Source organism: Macrotis lagotis, chromosome 4 (assembly GCF_037893015.1).
Source record: "Macrotis lagotis isolate mMagLag1 chromosome 4, bilby.v1.9.chrom.fasta, whole genome shotgun sequence".
In the NCBI taxonomy this organism is placed as follows: Eukaryota; Metazoa; Chordata; class Mammalia; order Peramelemorphia; family Peramelidae; genus Macrotis; species Macrotis lagotis.
Window position 1 is genome coordinate 70,550,010 of NC_133661.1, and position 14,963 is coordinate 70,564,972.

Sequence of the window (14,963 nt, forward strand, 5' to 3'; positions counted from 1 at the left end):
AAAATCTCAGGAAGACAGATGCCGGGGGGGGGGGGGGGGGGGGGGGGGGAAGGGTCACATTTATTCAGTCAATGCACATTTAGAGGATGCTTATTATGTATAAGACCCTATGGGAGGTGCTCTGGGGGACATGAAGGAGTATTAGAAATGGTTCTTGATTTGGGGGGACTTTGTAATTAGATGAATAAACAAACATGAAAAGTAAAATAAAAATGTGGGTAACTCAGACACTCTTTTGGGTCCTCATCTTTACTGGTGAGGAATTAGTTTAGGTATCTCTTGGATTAGGTAGGAATTCTTAGTCTTGTTTATGGAACCACATTGACACAACATTGAGGATAATTGATTCCAAGCCAATTCATATATCTGGTCTATATCGTTTGCAACTTAGCTTAAAGCAAAGACAGAGTGTCACAGATAGATAGAGAATCAGAACTAAGAGGTCAGACAGAAGTGTGTTTACTACATTCATTCCTTTGGAGAAAAACTTCTGCAACCACCCAACCAGTCCAAAGAACCATGTACTTCAGAGAAACTTTCTACACCAGGGATGATAGTTGTTGGAGATTCATAGTTAGGACTGATAACCTGAGGATACTGACCTCTTCAGAGAGGTGATCAGTTAAAGCTGTGGGTCCCTGAAGAAGTGATCAGACTATCTGACCAGTGATGAATGGCACATGACACCCAGGGAAATGGGAAAGGAAGTCACTCAAGTAATCAGATGATGACCATTGGTGGAGGGGATATGATGTGCACTTGGCATGAAATCCCAAGGATGGCATCTATTACAAAAAAAGGAATCTCTCAACATACATTAAAAATTTTTTAGGATTTCTTAGAAGATGTAACAACTATTCAACAATCTGACTATAATAAAAATTTAGTTTTCACCAAACTTGAGTGTAAATCATTATTTTAGGGATTTGCTTTTTTTATCCCAAACCCAGGAAGTAAGTGGCAGTCTGGTTAAATCTACGAACCCCTTCTCACATAAAATTTCTAAAAATCATAATTGAGGGAAATGTTTAATTTCAGTGAAAATAAAAAAGAATGTGATTTATTTCCCTTGCAAGTTCTAAGATCTTGTGAAATCTACCCACAGATGAAAACCCTAATTTAAGGAGAGAAAATGGCAGTGGGTGGGAAATAACCATGAATTACATCAATAATATTTCTATACTACTTTAATAGTTATACAAACAGTAGGGACAGGTAAAGATCTGTCACTTTGCTGGCTTCTTTCAAACTTCTCTGTAAGGCTTAATTCTTAATGATGAATATTATATTTTATTCCCAATCCAATGTGATTTAAAATAAAATAGTAATTAAAAAATCCAACCTTCTAGGAGTTTATTTTTAAACAGGTTTATTGCTGGCTTTTAATCAGTAAGAATATGTTACATTGCAATATTGGATTTCAGATACACTTTCCCACATTTTAATGTGGTCCTGTTGCCACAGAGTTTCACAGAAATGAATGGCAGACACACATCACATTCAATGGTTACACAATTCTAATGTGGAAACAGTTAACTTCAGAGAGTGGTACATGTACCTTTCCTTTCAGACCAATGACATTCTAATAACTCACTTTCTAATTCCTCCTCAAAGTCCCAAACTTTAATGACAGCTCTTTTCTTCCAATGTTCAGTCTGACATCCCATTCTCATTCCTTTTGTCTCTCAAGAATGAATATTTCCTTCTTGAAATGATCTGCACAATAAACATTCCCCTTTATCCCTAAAGAAATCAAACTTTCCTAGCTATCTTTTTCAAGCATTAAATGAATGGATCTTCTGGATTTTCTATTTCTACTGTGCTAGACATTACTTATAAGCATAGACTGATATAAACTAAGAATACTAGAACATACCATGGTCTTCCCTATCCCCCATGCCTTTTCCATAACTGTGGAGGACCTGGAACATGCCGCTTTGAACTATACTGGATTTTGCCTGCATGTATGGTATGCTGAGCCACCTGTAAGCCATCCACCATAAGCCCCTTGTAATAAATTACTCTAACTGTCCAGCAGTAAAGCAAAAATGCTCTGTTCCTCCATGTAAAAAAAAATTATCAATATTTACAGAAAGGGGAAGGGGTTGCTTTTCATAAAAAACCCCCCAAAACTAAGCCCCCCCAAACTCCAAAGTTAGGGATCACATTCTATGAAGGATAATAGGAAATAAGGTGTAGGGATGATTTTTCTTTTTTAAAGACAGTGCAAAAGCCATGGGAGTGAGTTATGGCTGATTATCAGAACTCCCCCCCCCCCCACATTCAGGTGTGGAGCTCCCCTCATAAAAAATACATTCATGCCCCAACACCCACTATCAAATGTTCCGAATACAGGGCAAGGGTTACCTTGGAAAGCTAAAACAAACACTCTTTTGCCAAATTACTCTTTCTGAGCCTTGAGAGTGGCAACTGTGGCTCAAGGTCCAGAAAAATGCCATATCAGGGTCATGAGGCAAGGTGAGAGAACCCAGCCCTCCAAGTCCAGAGGATGGTGCTTTTTAGCCCAGTCTATCTGCCTCTCTCATTGTCATTGAGTGTGGGATCTGAGAGCTTGATGTATACCTAATAACCCAGTCCACATTTTGAAAGGACTTCAGGCCACATTCAACTTCAGATAGTCTTTAAAACAAATCTCTAATTTATTCAGACCATTTTGAGTGTGGACTAAAAATTCTGAGCCGGCATGAACCCCATGATTGGTTCCTTGAAGAAACCAAAGTGGATTCTGACTGTAAAAGTAGTGAAAGATCATAACCTTAAGAAGTTGTAATGAAATACCACTACTTAGGTAAATTCAAAGGCAAAGCAGGTATACAGGAGTGGGTAGTTTATAGAACCGTAGATCGAGACCTGGAAGAGATCTCAGAAACTATGGAGGCCAACTCAGTCATTTTACAAATGAAAGAACTGAGATCCAGAGAGGTTGATTTGCCCAAGGTCACATAGGTAGTAAGTACCAGAAGGGGATTCCAGAAACAATGTACCCTGAATCATGAAGCAATAAACAAAGTTTTCTTCATGTACTAACCCTGAAATCTTGTGGTTCTGATTGGGATCTCTCCCTGCCTCTCCCTGATCTGCCTGCCATTCAGGGAGCAACATGGAGGCAATCATGTTTCTGAAGCTCATCACCTGGAATCCCTCAACCCTGTTTCTATTACGTTGCATTTAAGATAGCATCCTTTCTCTAAGGGGTCCAATGTCCTATACAAGTAAGCCCTCCTTTAGAGGAGAATAATTCTCAAAAGACGAGGAGTCAGGTGGATAGGTAGATTAGACTTATGTACCTATGTAGGGGTAGGTGAAAAAAAGGAAGGAGGAAGATGATAGGAATCCAATCAGGGCAGCCATAGGTTGAGAGTTGAAGCAGTTAGAGGGGAAGGGAACAAGAGATTTATAATTATTATCTCATTTGAACACAATGGACAAGGAGTCAATCCTATTTAGCTCTTTAGAGGTGGAAGGATGCGGTAGGAGTGCCAAGGAGAGAAGAAAGAAAAGAGGAATCTTGAGTCCCATTGTAAGGATGGATTATTATGCTGCAAGTGGGGATTTCCATTGGAAATAATGACTCACAGACATGGTTACTTGAAAGCAGGAAGTTGGTTTGTCCTGGATGCCCCTGCCAAAAGCATATGCATGTACATTATATACATACCATACCAGCAAACATAAAAAAAGAAAAAAATGGGGAAATCATTATCATTTCTATAACTATACAACTAATACAAACAATACTGCCTAAATACATACACAAAAACAAAACCAAACACATTCAGATTTGTACTTTGCCCTGCAGAGAAACTCCTTCTGATATGGTATAAATATAACATACAAGACTAGGAAGTTTAACTTATCAAGATTCATTCGGGATGACAGGATGAAGCTCATTTGTGGTTTTTCCTTTCTGGACCACTCCTGAATCACTCCATGTAGTCCCACGTCAGAAAATTTTGGTATATTTGTATGCACGGGGCAACACCAGGCACACTCCCCCTTACACACATGCACACTTATGAGGGTCATGTGCTCTGAGATCTATCTTTTCCCAGAAAGCCTGCTTTCTTTGATGATGCCCAATGACAAAAGTCAAGGAAAAGGCTTGCTTCTTTTTTTTTCCCATTAACCACCACTAATGGAACTGAAGATGATTGTGCATTGAGGTTGGATTGGATCAAAATAGAAACATTGAATATGGTTTCAATCATCTGAATTAATATCTCTAATTAGAGAGAGCACAGAAACCACACCACCCAGTTCACCCTACAGGGGTGGGAATGATGCCCTGTACCATATGAAGAATTCTTTGTCATGCCAATAGAAACTGGGCATGTGGAACAATGGAGAATGGTGGATCAATGGGACTGATTTGAGAAGATTTGAGGAGAGAAGAATTCTCTTTGTTGAAAGAGAAAATGTTTGTTTTATTCATAACTCTTTTAAAGAGTTTTTCTGACCCTTTTAAGGAAAGCAGATCCTGTTAATTTCTGAATGATTTATTCTTGAATTATGAATAATGAGGAAAATTAGGAGTGGATGAGTTATCCAGGTATATTAATGACTTAATTGGGTATATATATATAGGGATTTAGGTACCCACATATACACCAGGGCAGATACCTGTATTTATCTACTGATAAATCCACTCAATGTTTGTGATATATAAAAAATATTTCATATAGTAAATTGACACATGGTAATTTTTTTTTTTTGCTGACCAGCAACAAATTCCAATATTTCTCAACTGTAAACCAAGACTCAATAAATATGTTGAATTAAGCAAAGAACTCGGTTTTGCCAATCTTGGTTCCTCTGGAGTGTTAAAAGTCAGGTTGAGGAGGTGGGCGGGATGGTGGGGGTCCCGGGGGCATCCGTGCAGGAGGGGGAACAGGAGGCAGATGCCTGGAAGGAGCCTGAAGAGAGGTTGGAGGAGGAGGAGGGCCTCGGGGGGTATTATTAAGTGGGACATTCTCATGGCTGGGGGATGGTCTTGGTGGCTGTTTGAAGGCAGTTGGTTTGCCATCAGATTTTACTCTGGTGAAGTTGATGCACCTTCCCTGTTGGGGAGAGAAAAAACAATAATTAATGAAAACTAATCAGGAATTAGTTATTATTACACTGGAGTGATCCCCAACCTTGAGCCCCATTTTCCTGGAGGGAGGCAGAAGTAGGGAGAACTCAGTTCAAATCCTGTTTTAGATACATTGGCTGTGTGACCATGAGCAAATTATTTAACCTAAAACAATAACTCATAATTGAGTGGCTGTTCTATATTGGGTGGAGGGTGTTTCTATACTGGGAAATGAAAATTGGAAGTTCCTTGAGAATAGAGATTATTTCATTTTTATCTTTGTCTAACACCTAGTTCAGGGTCTGGCATATAATAAACACTTTTTTAAATGAATTGGAAATTTCCTAAATTGATGAAATTAAAATAAATCAAATAAACCATCATGAGATTCCTGGGAAATTCTCAGCTTTGGCCACTTCCCCTAGTGCATTTTCAAGAGCTTTTCCACAAACAAAATGTCGCTTCATGTCTGTTTTGGAAGTCAGAGCCAAAGTTGTACATCTGTAGAACAATAATCATTATAATAATGAATGACATTTATATGGTACTGGGAGCTTACAAAGCTCTTGATACAGATGCCCTAGTTTGAGTCTCAGAACAATCCTGTGGAGTGAATATTTATGTTGGTTGCATGTCAAAAGGAGCAAAAAAAAGGAATCCATGAACTCCATAAGCTCCAGTGAAAGAAAGGACTGGCTTTGGGGTCTGAAGACCTCAGTTTAATTCTTGCCTATGACACATAATTGGCTTTGTAACACAGGACAAGTCACTCAAACTCAATGTTCTATTAATCATTCAGTCCATTAATAAGCATTTATTATAGGTTTCCTATATGCCAGACGCCATGGTCTAGACTAGCAATAACAAACACAGCCTAACACTGCTGAATACTGTCTGAACCAGAATAAAATGTACATGATAAATACTTACCAAAATAAATAAAAATGTGATAAAACATAGATAATATTAATTTGTGGTTTTCTAAGATAATATGTACCCCATGGGGTTCCTTATGTTCAATTTTTTTATTATTGGGTCATTTTCAGTTTTGTCTGACTCTGTGATCCCTTTTGGGGTTTTCTTGGCAAAGATCCTTGAAGTAGTTTGCCATTTCCTTCTCCAGTTCATTTTATTGACGAGGGAATTGAGGCAAGCGGGGCTAAGTGACTTGCCCAAGGTCACAGAGAGCTTGTAGATGTCTGAGGCTATATGAGTTCAGGACTCCAGACCTGTGCTTCTAGCACTATGGCATCACCGTACTGCCCTATGTTCAGTTTAGTGGTCCCTGTTTCTGAATTTGATACCTCTGCTCTTGATGATTCTCAATGATGATAAGATACAGAACATGCAAACAAAGATTAACACCCTTGCATGGGAATCCCCAACACTAAGGAAATCATTGTTCCTTTTCTCACTATCCCTATCCCTCTGATGTAAGATGCTTTCCCTCTCAGCTCTGTTTTGGGCAATTGTCTAAAAATATCTGATGCCCAAAAAGAGGAATGTTTGCACCAGGACAGGGTGTTTCCTCCAGATCTTGAATTGGGACTTTTTGCAGATTTCCATCACTTTCCCTCCCTCTCCTGTGTGCACTACTGTGCACTAAGCACCTCCCTAAGACAACAGATTGCAAAAAAAATGTCCCATGTGCATTATCAGAGGATGTGTCCTCATGGATAGGGCATCAATCCAGAAGTCAGAAGAACCTTAGTTCAAATCTGTCCTCATACATTTAACTAGTTGTATGACCTTAGGCAAGTCATTTAACCTCCACTGCCTCCAAAAGAGAAAAGGGAAAACCCCTAAATTTGATTAATACATGTTCATAACAGGGGTGAAGCCTATGCTCTCCCCCAAATGAAAATTTTGAATAATTGATGGAAATGGTGACTGTTCACTTAGATATTGGTGAAAATAAAAGATGGCATGTTTTTTCCATCCAAGTTCATGAATGCCCTGCTTTAGACTGTTATATATGGACCCCCATATTCTGGGGACCCCAGGTGTATTCCTGATGGATATCACTGCATGAGCTCTGTGTATGAAGTATGTGTATATGTGTATGAAGTATTGATTAAGAGTTTACTATGTGTCAAGCCCTGGGGAAACAAAGGTAAATTTAGAGACAGTGAGGTGATGCAGTGGTTAGGGTCCTGGACTTGGAAGCAGGAAGATCTGAATTCAAATCCATCTCAGATACATAGTAATCATAGGCTACTGAATGAGTCACTTAATTGCTGACTACTTCAGTTTCTTCATCTGTAAAATGTAGATAAAAATAACATCTACCCTTCAGGGGTGCTATGAGGATTAAATGAGTTATTTGCAAAGGGTTCATGTAAATGTTAGCTCCTATCTCCAGGGGAAGAAAAGGCAGAAAACCGTAATAAGTACAGCCAACATTTACCTAGCACCTATCTTGTGCCAGACCTTCTGTGAAGAGCTTTATAATTATGTCATTTGATTCTCAGTAATCCTGGGACATGGGAACAATTATTATCTTAATTTTACAGGGGAGGAAACTGAGGCAAATAGACCTGCTCAGGGTCACATAGCTAGCTAGTATCTGACAATTATGCACATCAAAGTTAAATATAGTGTAAATGGAAGGTCATCCCAGAATGAAGGTCCTGCACTGGGAGAGTGGGAAAAGCTCCAGATGGTGGGATTTGAGCTGAAGAACTGAAGGGGCTAGAGGTAAGGAGGGACAGCATCAGGTTCAACCTGCAGCAAGTGGGCAAGAGCAAATCCAGTCCTTTGGCAGATTTCATGTCTACACTGGGCCCTGGCTCATGACTCCCTGGATCCTTTTACTTGGTGTCTAGGAAAAAGGTTCCCCCCTCCTCCTGCTAAACCTTCCCACTCTCTGGGTCAGGGTTATCCCAGAGGTGTGACTCCCAACTCTTGGAGAACCACTTCTCATCCTCTCTGAGTCATCCAGGCTTCCATCTTCAGATGAAAACTCTGACATTACTACTGGAAAACACAAGAGTGTCTGTCTCTGGTGGCTAGCTACCATCTCCTTCATCTTTCTAAAGCCTGCTTTCCTGCCGCCCTCCTCCCATCATTAACTCCCCTTTTTCTGCCTCCATGGCCAGGCCTTGGCAGTTTGTCTTGGGGCAGGACAGATGCAGTTTAGACCTTGCCGATTTCCCCCAAGGCTTCACAGTAAGTAGCTGTGGTCTAGAGAGTCTGGGTTTCTTCGGCTACAAACTTGCCTCCACAAGCAATTTTCCTTTTTCTTTTTTCCTTGCCACTTCTCTGAAAACTATCCATTACACTAGTAAAGAGGACGGCTGGAATCCAATCCAGGGACCCAGAAAAATTAAGCCTTCACCAGTCCCTTAGTTGTGTCTTTGTGTTGTGTTGTGTTCCTTTTGCTGCATATGGAAGAAATCACATCTTTTCTTTTTTTACTTCAGCTCTGGGAAAAACCTGCTGGGGAGAAAGGTTGTACTCTGGTTCCCCAGTTCTTCGATTATCTATCCTTAGGGTCACTCTATTGTGATGGGGGGTGGAGGAACCATCTGCTGCTGGCAATCAGGAATGGGAGAAGGGGCCAGCAACAGTAGACCCTCTTCTGATTTTCCCACATGGGGTTCATGGGGTGGAGTAAGGGAAAGTTGAGGCTGCCTGGAAGAAGGGAATGCATCTTCAGTGGTCTATGCATTTTACCTTCAGGTCATTCTATGGGAATCCTTGGGGAGGCTGCAGATCTTAGCTCCAGACTGCGGCCAACAGTCAGAACAAGGAATAAACAGTTATTACGTTGCTCTATTTCCTCTGTGGTAACAAAACGACTAAGTAGCACATTCTCCATTCAAGTGTCAGACAGGCTCCAACTCTAACCCAAACCACACTCAGAGGAAAAAACCCAAAAAACCAACAACAAAAAACCCAACCTCTTGTGGTAGACTCTTGAGTTTTCAATCCTGGAAGTTAAAGCAACTGGTTTCTGAGCTAGGTATCAGCTCTTCCTTGTGAGGTAAGTTTGACAGAGGGTGAGATGAGTTAGATCCTCGTGATTCCAGAATCTCCTACCCACCCAAAGCTTTCTACAAAATCCCAGTCAAAAAGCTTCTGTGACTCCCTATTGCTACTCAGAGAAAATGGTAGCTCATGAAGTCATCAATCTGGCTCTTTGCAATCTGGCCCCATGCTCTTTGAAAGACATTTCACAGGAACTCTGTCTTCTAGCCAAAATGACCCTCCGAAAAGGCACTGTTTCTATGTACGAGTTCGCTCCTTCTCCCCTCCTAGAATTCTCTTCTTCACCTCTGCACTAGCAATTCCTAGAGTCTCCTGAGGTGGAATCCTGAATCACCAACTGCTTTTGGAAGCCTCTAAGTAGATGTCTCAAGTCAATTAGAACTCTTCCCCATGACGTCTGTCAAGAGCTCTCTTTATTCATTCTGCTGTTAGTGGCTCCCCTGTCAATTCATTGTTTAATTAGTTTCTTTTGTTTTTCTAACAACATGCAACAATAGTTTTCCACCAGTCATTTTTTCTGCAATGTTTGAGTTTTACATTTTCTCTCTCATTCCCTTCTCTCCTTTTTCCCTTAATAGAAAACAATCTACTATAGGCTCTACATGTGTTATTATGCTCAACATGGATCCATATTAATCTTTATGAGAAAAAAAGAATCTAATCCAAATATAAGGGGAAAACATTAGAGAGAAAAAATGACATAACTAAGACAACTTTTAAAAATTGAAGATAATAAGCTTTGGTCTGCATTTAAACTCCACAGTTCCCTCTCTGGTATGGATGGAATTTTCTATCACATACTTTTTTGAACTTTCTTTGATTATTATACTGCTGAAATGAACAGCTCCTTCATATCTGATCATTAGATAAGGTTGTTGTTAATGTGTATAATGTTTTTCTGCTTCTACATTTCACTCAGCCTCGGTTCATACAAGTCCTTCCTGGCTTTTCTGAAGACCCATACTTCATGATTTCTTATAGAACAATATTGTTCCATCACATTCATATACCACAGTTTGTTCAGCCATTACCCAATTGATGGGCATCCTTTCAATTTCCAATTCTTTGTTATCATGAAAAGAGCTACTGTAAATATTTTTGTACATGTGAGTTTTTTATCCTTTCTCATGATCTCTTTGGGATACAGACTTAGTAGTGGTATTGGTAATTATTTTCTAAATATCCTTAATTTTCTTATTTTGGAGCATGCCCTTGTCCCCTAGTATCTTAACCTGGGATCTATGGACTTGATAAAAAAATTTGGATAACTTTCAATAGGTTTAACTTATTAAGATTTATTATAAACCTCATTTCTATGAAAGTAGAGTCAAGAAGATATGAATTTGGATCTTGCCTCATAAATTTACAAGCTTGTAATTCTGATAAATGATTTTACCTCTCTTAACCCCAATTTCCTCATCTGTAAAATGAAGTTGATAATTGTACTTCCCAGGCTTAAAGTTTCAAATGAGATAATATATGTAAAGCACTTTGCAAAATTTAAAATGCTAGTTATTTTATATTCCTTGGAGGCAGAAGTTTTTATTTTTTCCTCTACTTGGTGTTTGTCATAATGCCATAGTAAAAGTTTAATAAATGCTTATTGAATGAATGAAGTCACAAAAAATAGTTGGCCTCAGTTTCCCCATCTGAAAAATGATATGATTGGCCTACATGATAACAAAGGTTCAACAAGCTCTAAAAATGTCTGTAATGCTGATTCTGTCTAACTTTGTAGAGTTTGGAGGGAGTTTAGAGGTGGTCTTCTCAATGATTTCACAATTGCTTCCATGAATTAGGGCAGGGTAGAGGCCAGGTCAACTCTTCTTAGCTCTGGCCTCAACCTAGCTGTTCTGCTTAGGTAAATCTACTCAAGGGTGCCCTAACCATTTCCTGGCATAAGAAGAAGGAAGCCAAAGATCAAATTAAATAATATTGAAAGGAGAAGGTCTGAAACAAACTAAGTAAACAAGATAGACTAGCTTCAGGTGTCCCAGATTCCCTCCAAGTAAATGGGTAAGGCCTCAGACAAACTGAGACCTGGCCAAGAGCTTAATTTAGAAAGGTCAAGGTCACCCACTACATCTGGGGCCATTGCCAGTCATCTTGACTTTTGTCTTGCCACTGGACTCTGATGGGAGGTTGATACTTTGAGAAGCTCTGCCTCATTTGACTCCAATTCATGTGCAAGTCAAGACATCACCCTCATGATATCATTGATCCTCTTTGAGAACAAAGGAAGAACATCAACAGCAGGCCCTGGGCCAATTTAGAACCCTCCAGTTTGCTTATTTTCCCTAGTATCTTACCAATGCTAGCTAGGTTTATCTCTTTCAAAGGGGAGATCTTTTTCCCCCCACTCTCACACCTGGACTCTTTCTGTCATTCTTCTCCTTCTCTTCTCCTGCACTAGTACCTTGTTTATAAGTGACACTTAGTACATGTTTTCTGGGTTAGACTGGATTAGATTCTCATGTAAATGAAACCGCTGTACATCAACCTTTTATACCTCATCTCTAATGATGACCTGAAAGAGACCTTCCCTAGTTAAGGGACTTTCAAATATGAACCAGTAGGTTATGGAAGTATTGGAGGTGGGGGCCTTCTGGAGTCACAGATACTTGCCACTTAACAATTGCATGCCACCAGATGAGCTAGATGATGGTGAAAATTTTTTAAAAGCCACCACTCAAAAATAACAATTTACACAAAGCATTTATATTTGTGCTTATTCCTTTTCTTCAAGTCATCTTTGACATTGGTGGTTCATCCAGTAGCAATAAGAGATGAGATGATGGAGAACTATTCCATATCATCTCATTGGGAATGAATACGGATGGCAATAGCAAGGTGAGCATAGTGACATAGTAGTGGAAGCTTGCAGAGCAATTTATATATCATCTTCACAGCAATTCAGGGAGGAATATATTATTATTATTATCCCCATTTTACAGCTAAGGAAACCAAGGTTGACTTGCCCAAGGTCATATAGCTAACTAGTTTTCAAGGCAGAATTTGAACTCAGGACTTCCTCTTTCTATGTACTCATCTCCCCACCCCTTCTTAAGAACCTCTTACAAATAAATAAGGGATAAAGCCAGCTTTAAAATTCATTCCCACCCCCAACACAGCATCAGTACAAAGTCACAGCTCCTCCTGACTGACCTCCAAACCCCCAAACTGGAAGCCTCCTGTTTCATTGGGTCCTTTATTCCTTCTCTGAGGGAGCCAGCCTCATCAGCAAAGTTCTAAAACCAAGGGAGCTTTGGCAAGCCAGGGCAGGCCCTTGAAATGACTGCCTCCTTGTTAAGCCTCTTCCCTTGTCCAGAGAGACCTGAGACACCTTGAGCTTTTAGTTATGAACTGGTTCTCCTAGCAACCTGGGGAGCATTTTGTCTGGTTCTCCTACTCCACCACCCCACCATGATACTTTTCTGTGTTGTAAACAAACTGTAAAAATGGGGGGGAAAGCCTTTAAAAGGGGAATTGGTGACTCCCTGGAGATGAACTTTGGTAGGATATGATTGGAGGGGGAGGGCATCTTGTTGGTATCTTATTTGGCATCTTATTTTAACAACAGCATCTTGAATAGTTGCATATTTGTTTGTTTCCACTTTTAAATATTCCCCAGGGTAACTTACTATTTAAAGTAATTCTATGATAAGAAACAAAGAACAGCCCAACATTTATTTGTTTGGTAAATATGAACCTTTCAGCAGTGGGAAAAGTGCTGGATTTTTTATAATCAAAGAATCTAAGTTTGAATCCCATTTTTGTCACATGATCTTGAGCAAGTTGCCTTTAGTTTCCCCATCTGTAAAATGTGGGCATAGGACTGGATGACCTCTAAGATTCCTTTCACTTATGATTTCGTGAATATATATATATATATATATATTGGCTTTTGCAGGGCAAAAAAAATCATAGGTCACATTTGAATTCAGATCCTCCTGACTCCAGGGCTGGTACTCTATCCACTGTGCCACCTAGCTGCCCCTGAACATTTTTAACATGTCAGATTTACTTAAGGGAGATAGATTTAGAAATATAATGAAAACTTGGCCTTGAATAATGGGAGAGGAAGGGTAAAAGGGAGGTAGTGAATAGAAACAAAAATGAATCACAGATTGAGAGATGGAAGACCCTTTAGGTATCTAGCACAACCTTCTCTCTCTTTACGGATAGAAGAACTGAAACTCAGAGAGATGTTAAGTGACTTGGACAAAAGCACATTTTGCTCCCTTTCATGGATATTTATTTTCCCTAAGACCTGCCTATTTTCTTGTCCTCTAATATCCCTCATGTCTAGGCATATGACAGAATATAAGCAACTTGAGACTCAGTCTATTTAATTTTTGTTTTTCCTTGTATCTCATTTAGTCTTTGACACATAATAGACTCTTTTTTTTGTTTTTTTTTGCAAGGCAATGGGGTTAAGTGACTTGCCTATGGTCACACAGCTAAAAGTATATGAGGTCAAATTTGAACTCAGGTCCTCCTGACTTCAGAGCAAGTGCTCTATTCACTGCACCACCTAGCTGTCCCCTTAATAGACTCTTAATGAACGTTTCTTGATTGGTTGACTGATGTGAGAACCGCTCACAGCCTATGTTTGACTGCTATGGGATCATACAGGATCCAGACCCATATCCTCTCCCAGTGATTTGTTCATCAGTTTTTTAATTCTGCATCTAGATTCTTTCCTGGTGACCCATTTTATCAGTTCTTAGGGCTTTGGAGATAGCACATGAAGTAGGGATGATCTCAAAAGTGTTTAATTGTAGGTAGTAACAGTCACCTAATGATTAGATAGATGGATGGTGCCAAGAAAAGTCACTCTTTCTGGGCCATGCCAGGTACAACAAAATCTCTGGAAGATTTCAAGCTCACTCCTTTTAGTTCTTCCAGCATCCTCTTTCCTTCTCTTGATTCTACTTTCTCTCCATCTATAGAACTGTATCAAGCTCCACATATATTCATGCTTCATAATCATTTGTCCAAATGGTTTTCCCTTCAATTAAAGACTCGGGGTAAAGTAGCTGATAGCTCCTTCCACCATGTTGACTCTCAGGCCCATGAGGAGTCATCTGACTTGCTTTTTTTTAATTTAATTGAGCCAGCTGTATGCAGAATGATGCTTACTCATGAAGGAGTAGAGCCACTCAACAGCTTCTTGACGACCAAGGCAAATTGCCAGATGGAGACTCATGAAGTCAATTTTCCCAGGTGTAAGTATCAGATATTTTTAAGCCAAAGCTAACATGGGGTAAAACCAACCAACCATCCAAAACAAAACAAAAATCCAACCCATGGAGGAACAAAAGAGATAGAAAACAGATACAGCTGCTGCATTTCAATCCAACAAAATGTCAACTCAGCAAATATTTATTACCTAGTTACTATTGTGCAAGGAATTTGATGCATTCAAAGAAATTATGGAAGAAAAATGGTCTCTGTCCTCAAAGGGATTACATTTTACTGGAGGAGGTAAAGCAAATACAGTTAAGTAAATATAAGATAGCAGGAGAAAAGAGAGTTTTTGCAAATGTGGATTAAGAAAGGGTTCCTATGGGATGAGACACTTGAACTAAACCTGGAAGATAAGGATTCTAAAAGGTCAAAGGAAGGAGAGAATACATTCTAGGTTCAAAAAGTTTCTGGGGCTTTGCAGGACTTCTTTGTAATTTAAAGCCCTTCATGATCTGGCTCCAGCCTTGCTTCCCAGGTTGATTACACATCACTCCCCATTACTCACTTGACCTTTAATTAAACCCACCTACTTACTATTCCCCCCTAAAGAACATTCTATTATTCCATTTATTCCCTCTGGATTTTGGCACAGACTATTTTCTGAACCTCAAATGTACCTCCTTATCTCTGC

General features: G+C 39.5%; 1 protein-coding gene across 1 annotated transcript in view; it reads right to left on the bottom strand.

The window, feature by feature from the left end:
* Nucleotides 1-1,213: 1,213 nt before the first annotated feature.
* ANTXRL (ANTXR like) overlaps nt 1,214-14,963 on the bottom strand; it is a 91,050-nt gene continuing 77,300 nt past the window's right edge. The window contains exon 18 of the mRNA XM_074233086.1: nt 1,214-5,078. Coding sequence (XP_074089187.1) covers nt 4,842-5,078 — 237 coding nt within the window. The 3' untranslated portion in view covers nt 1,214-4,841. The remainder of the gene's footprint in view (nt 5,079-14,963) is intronic.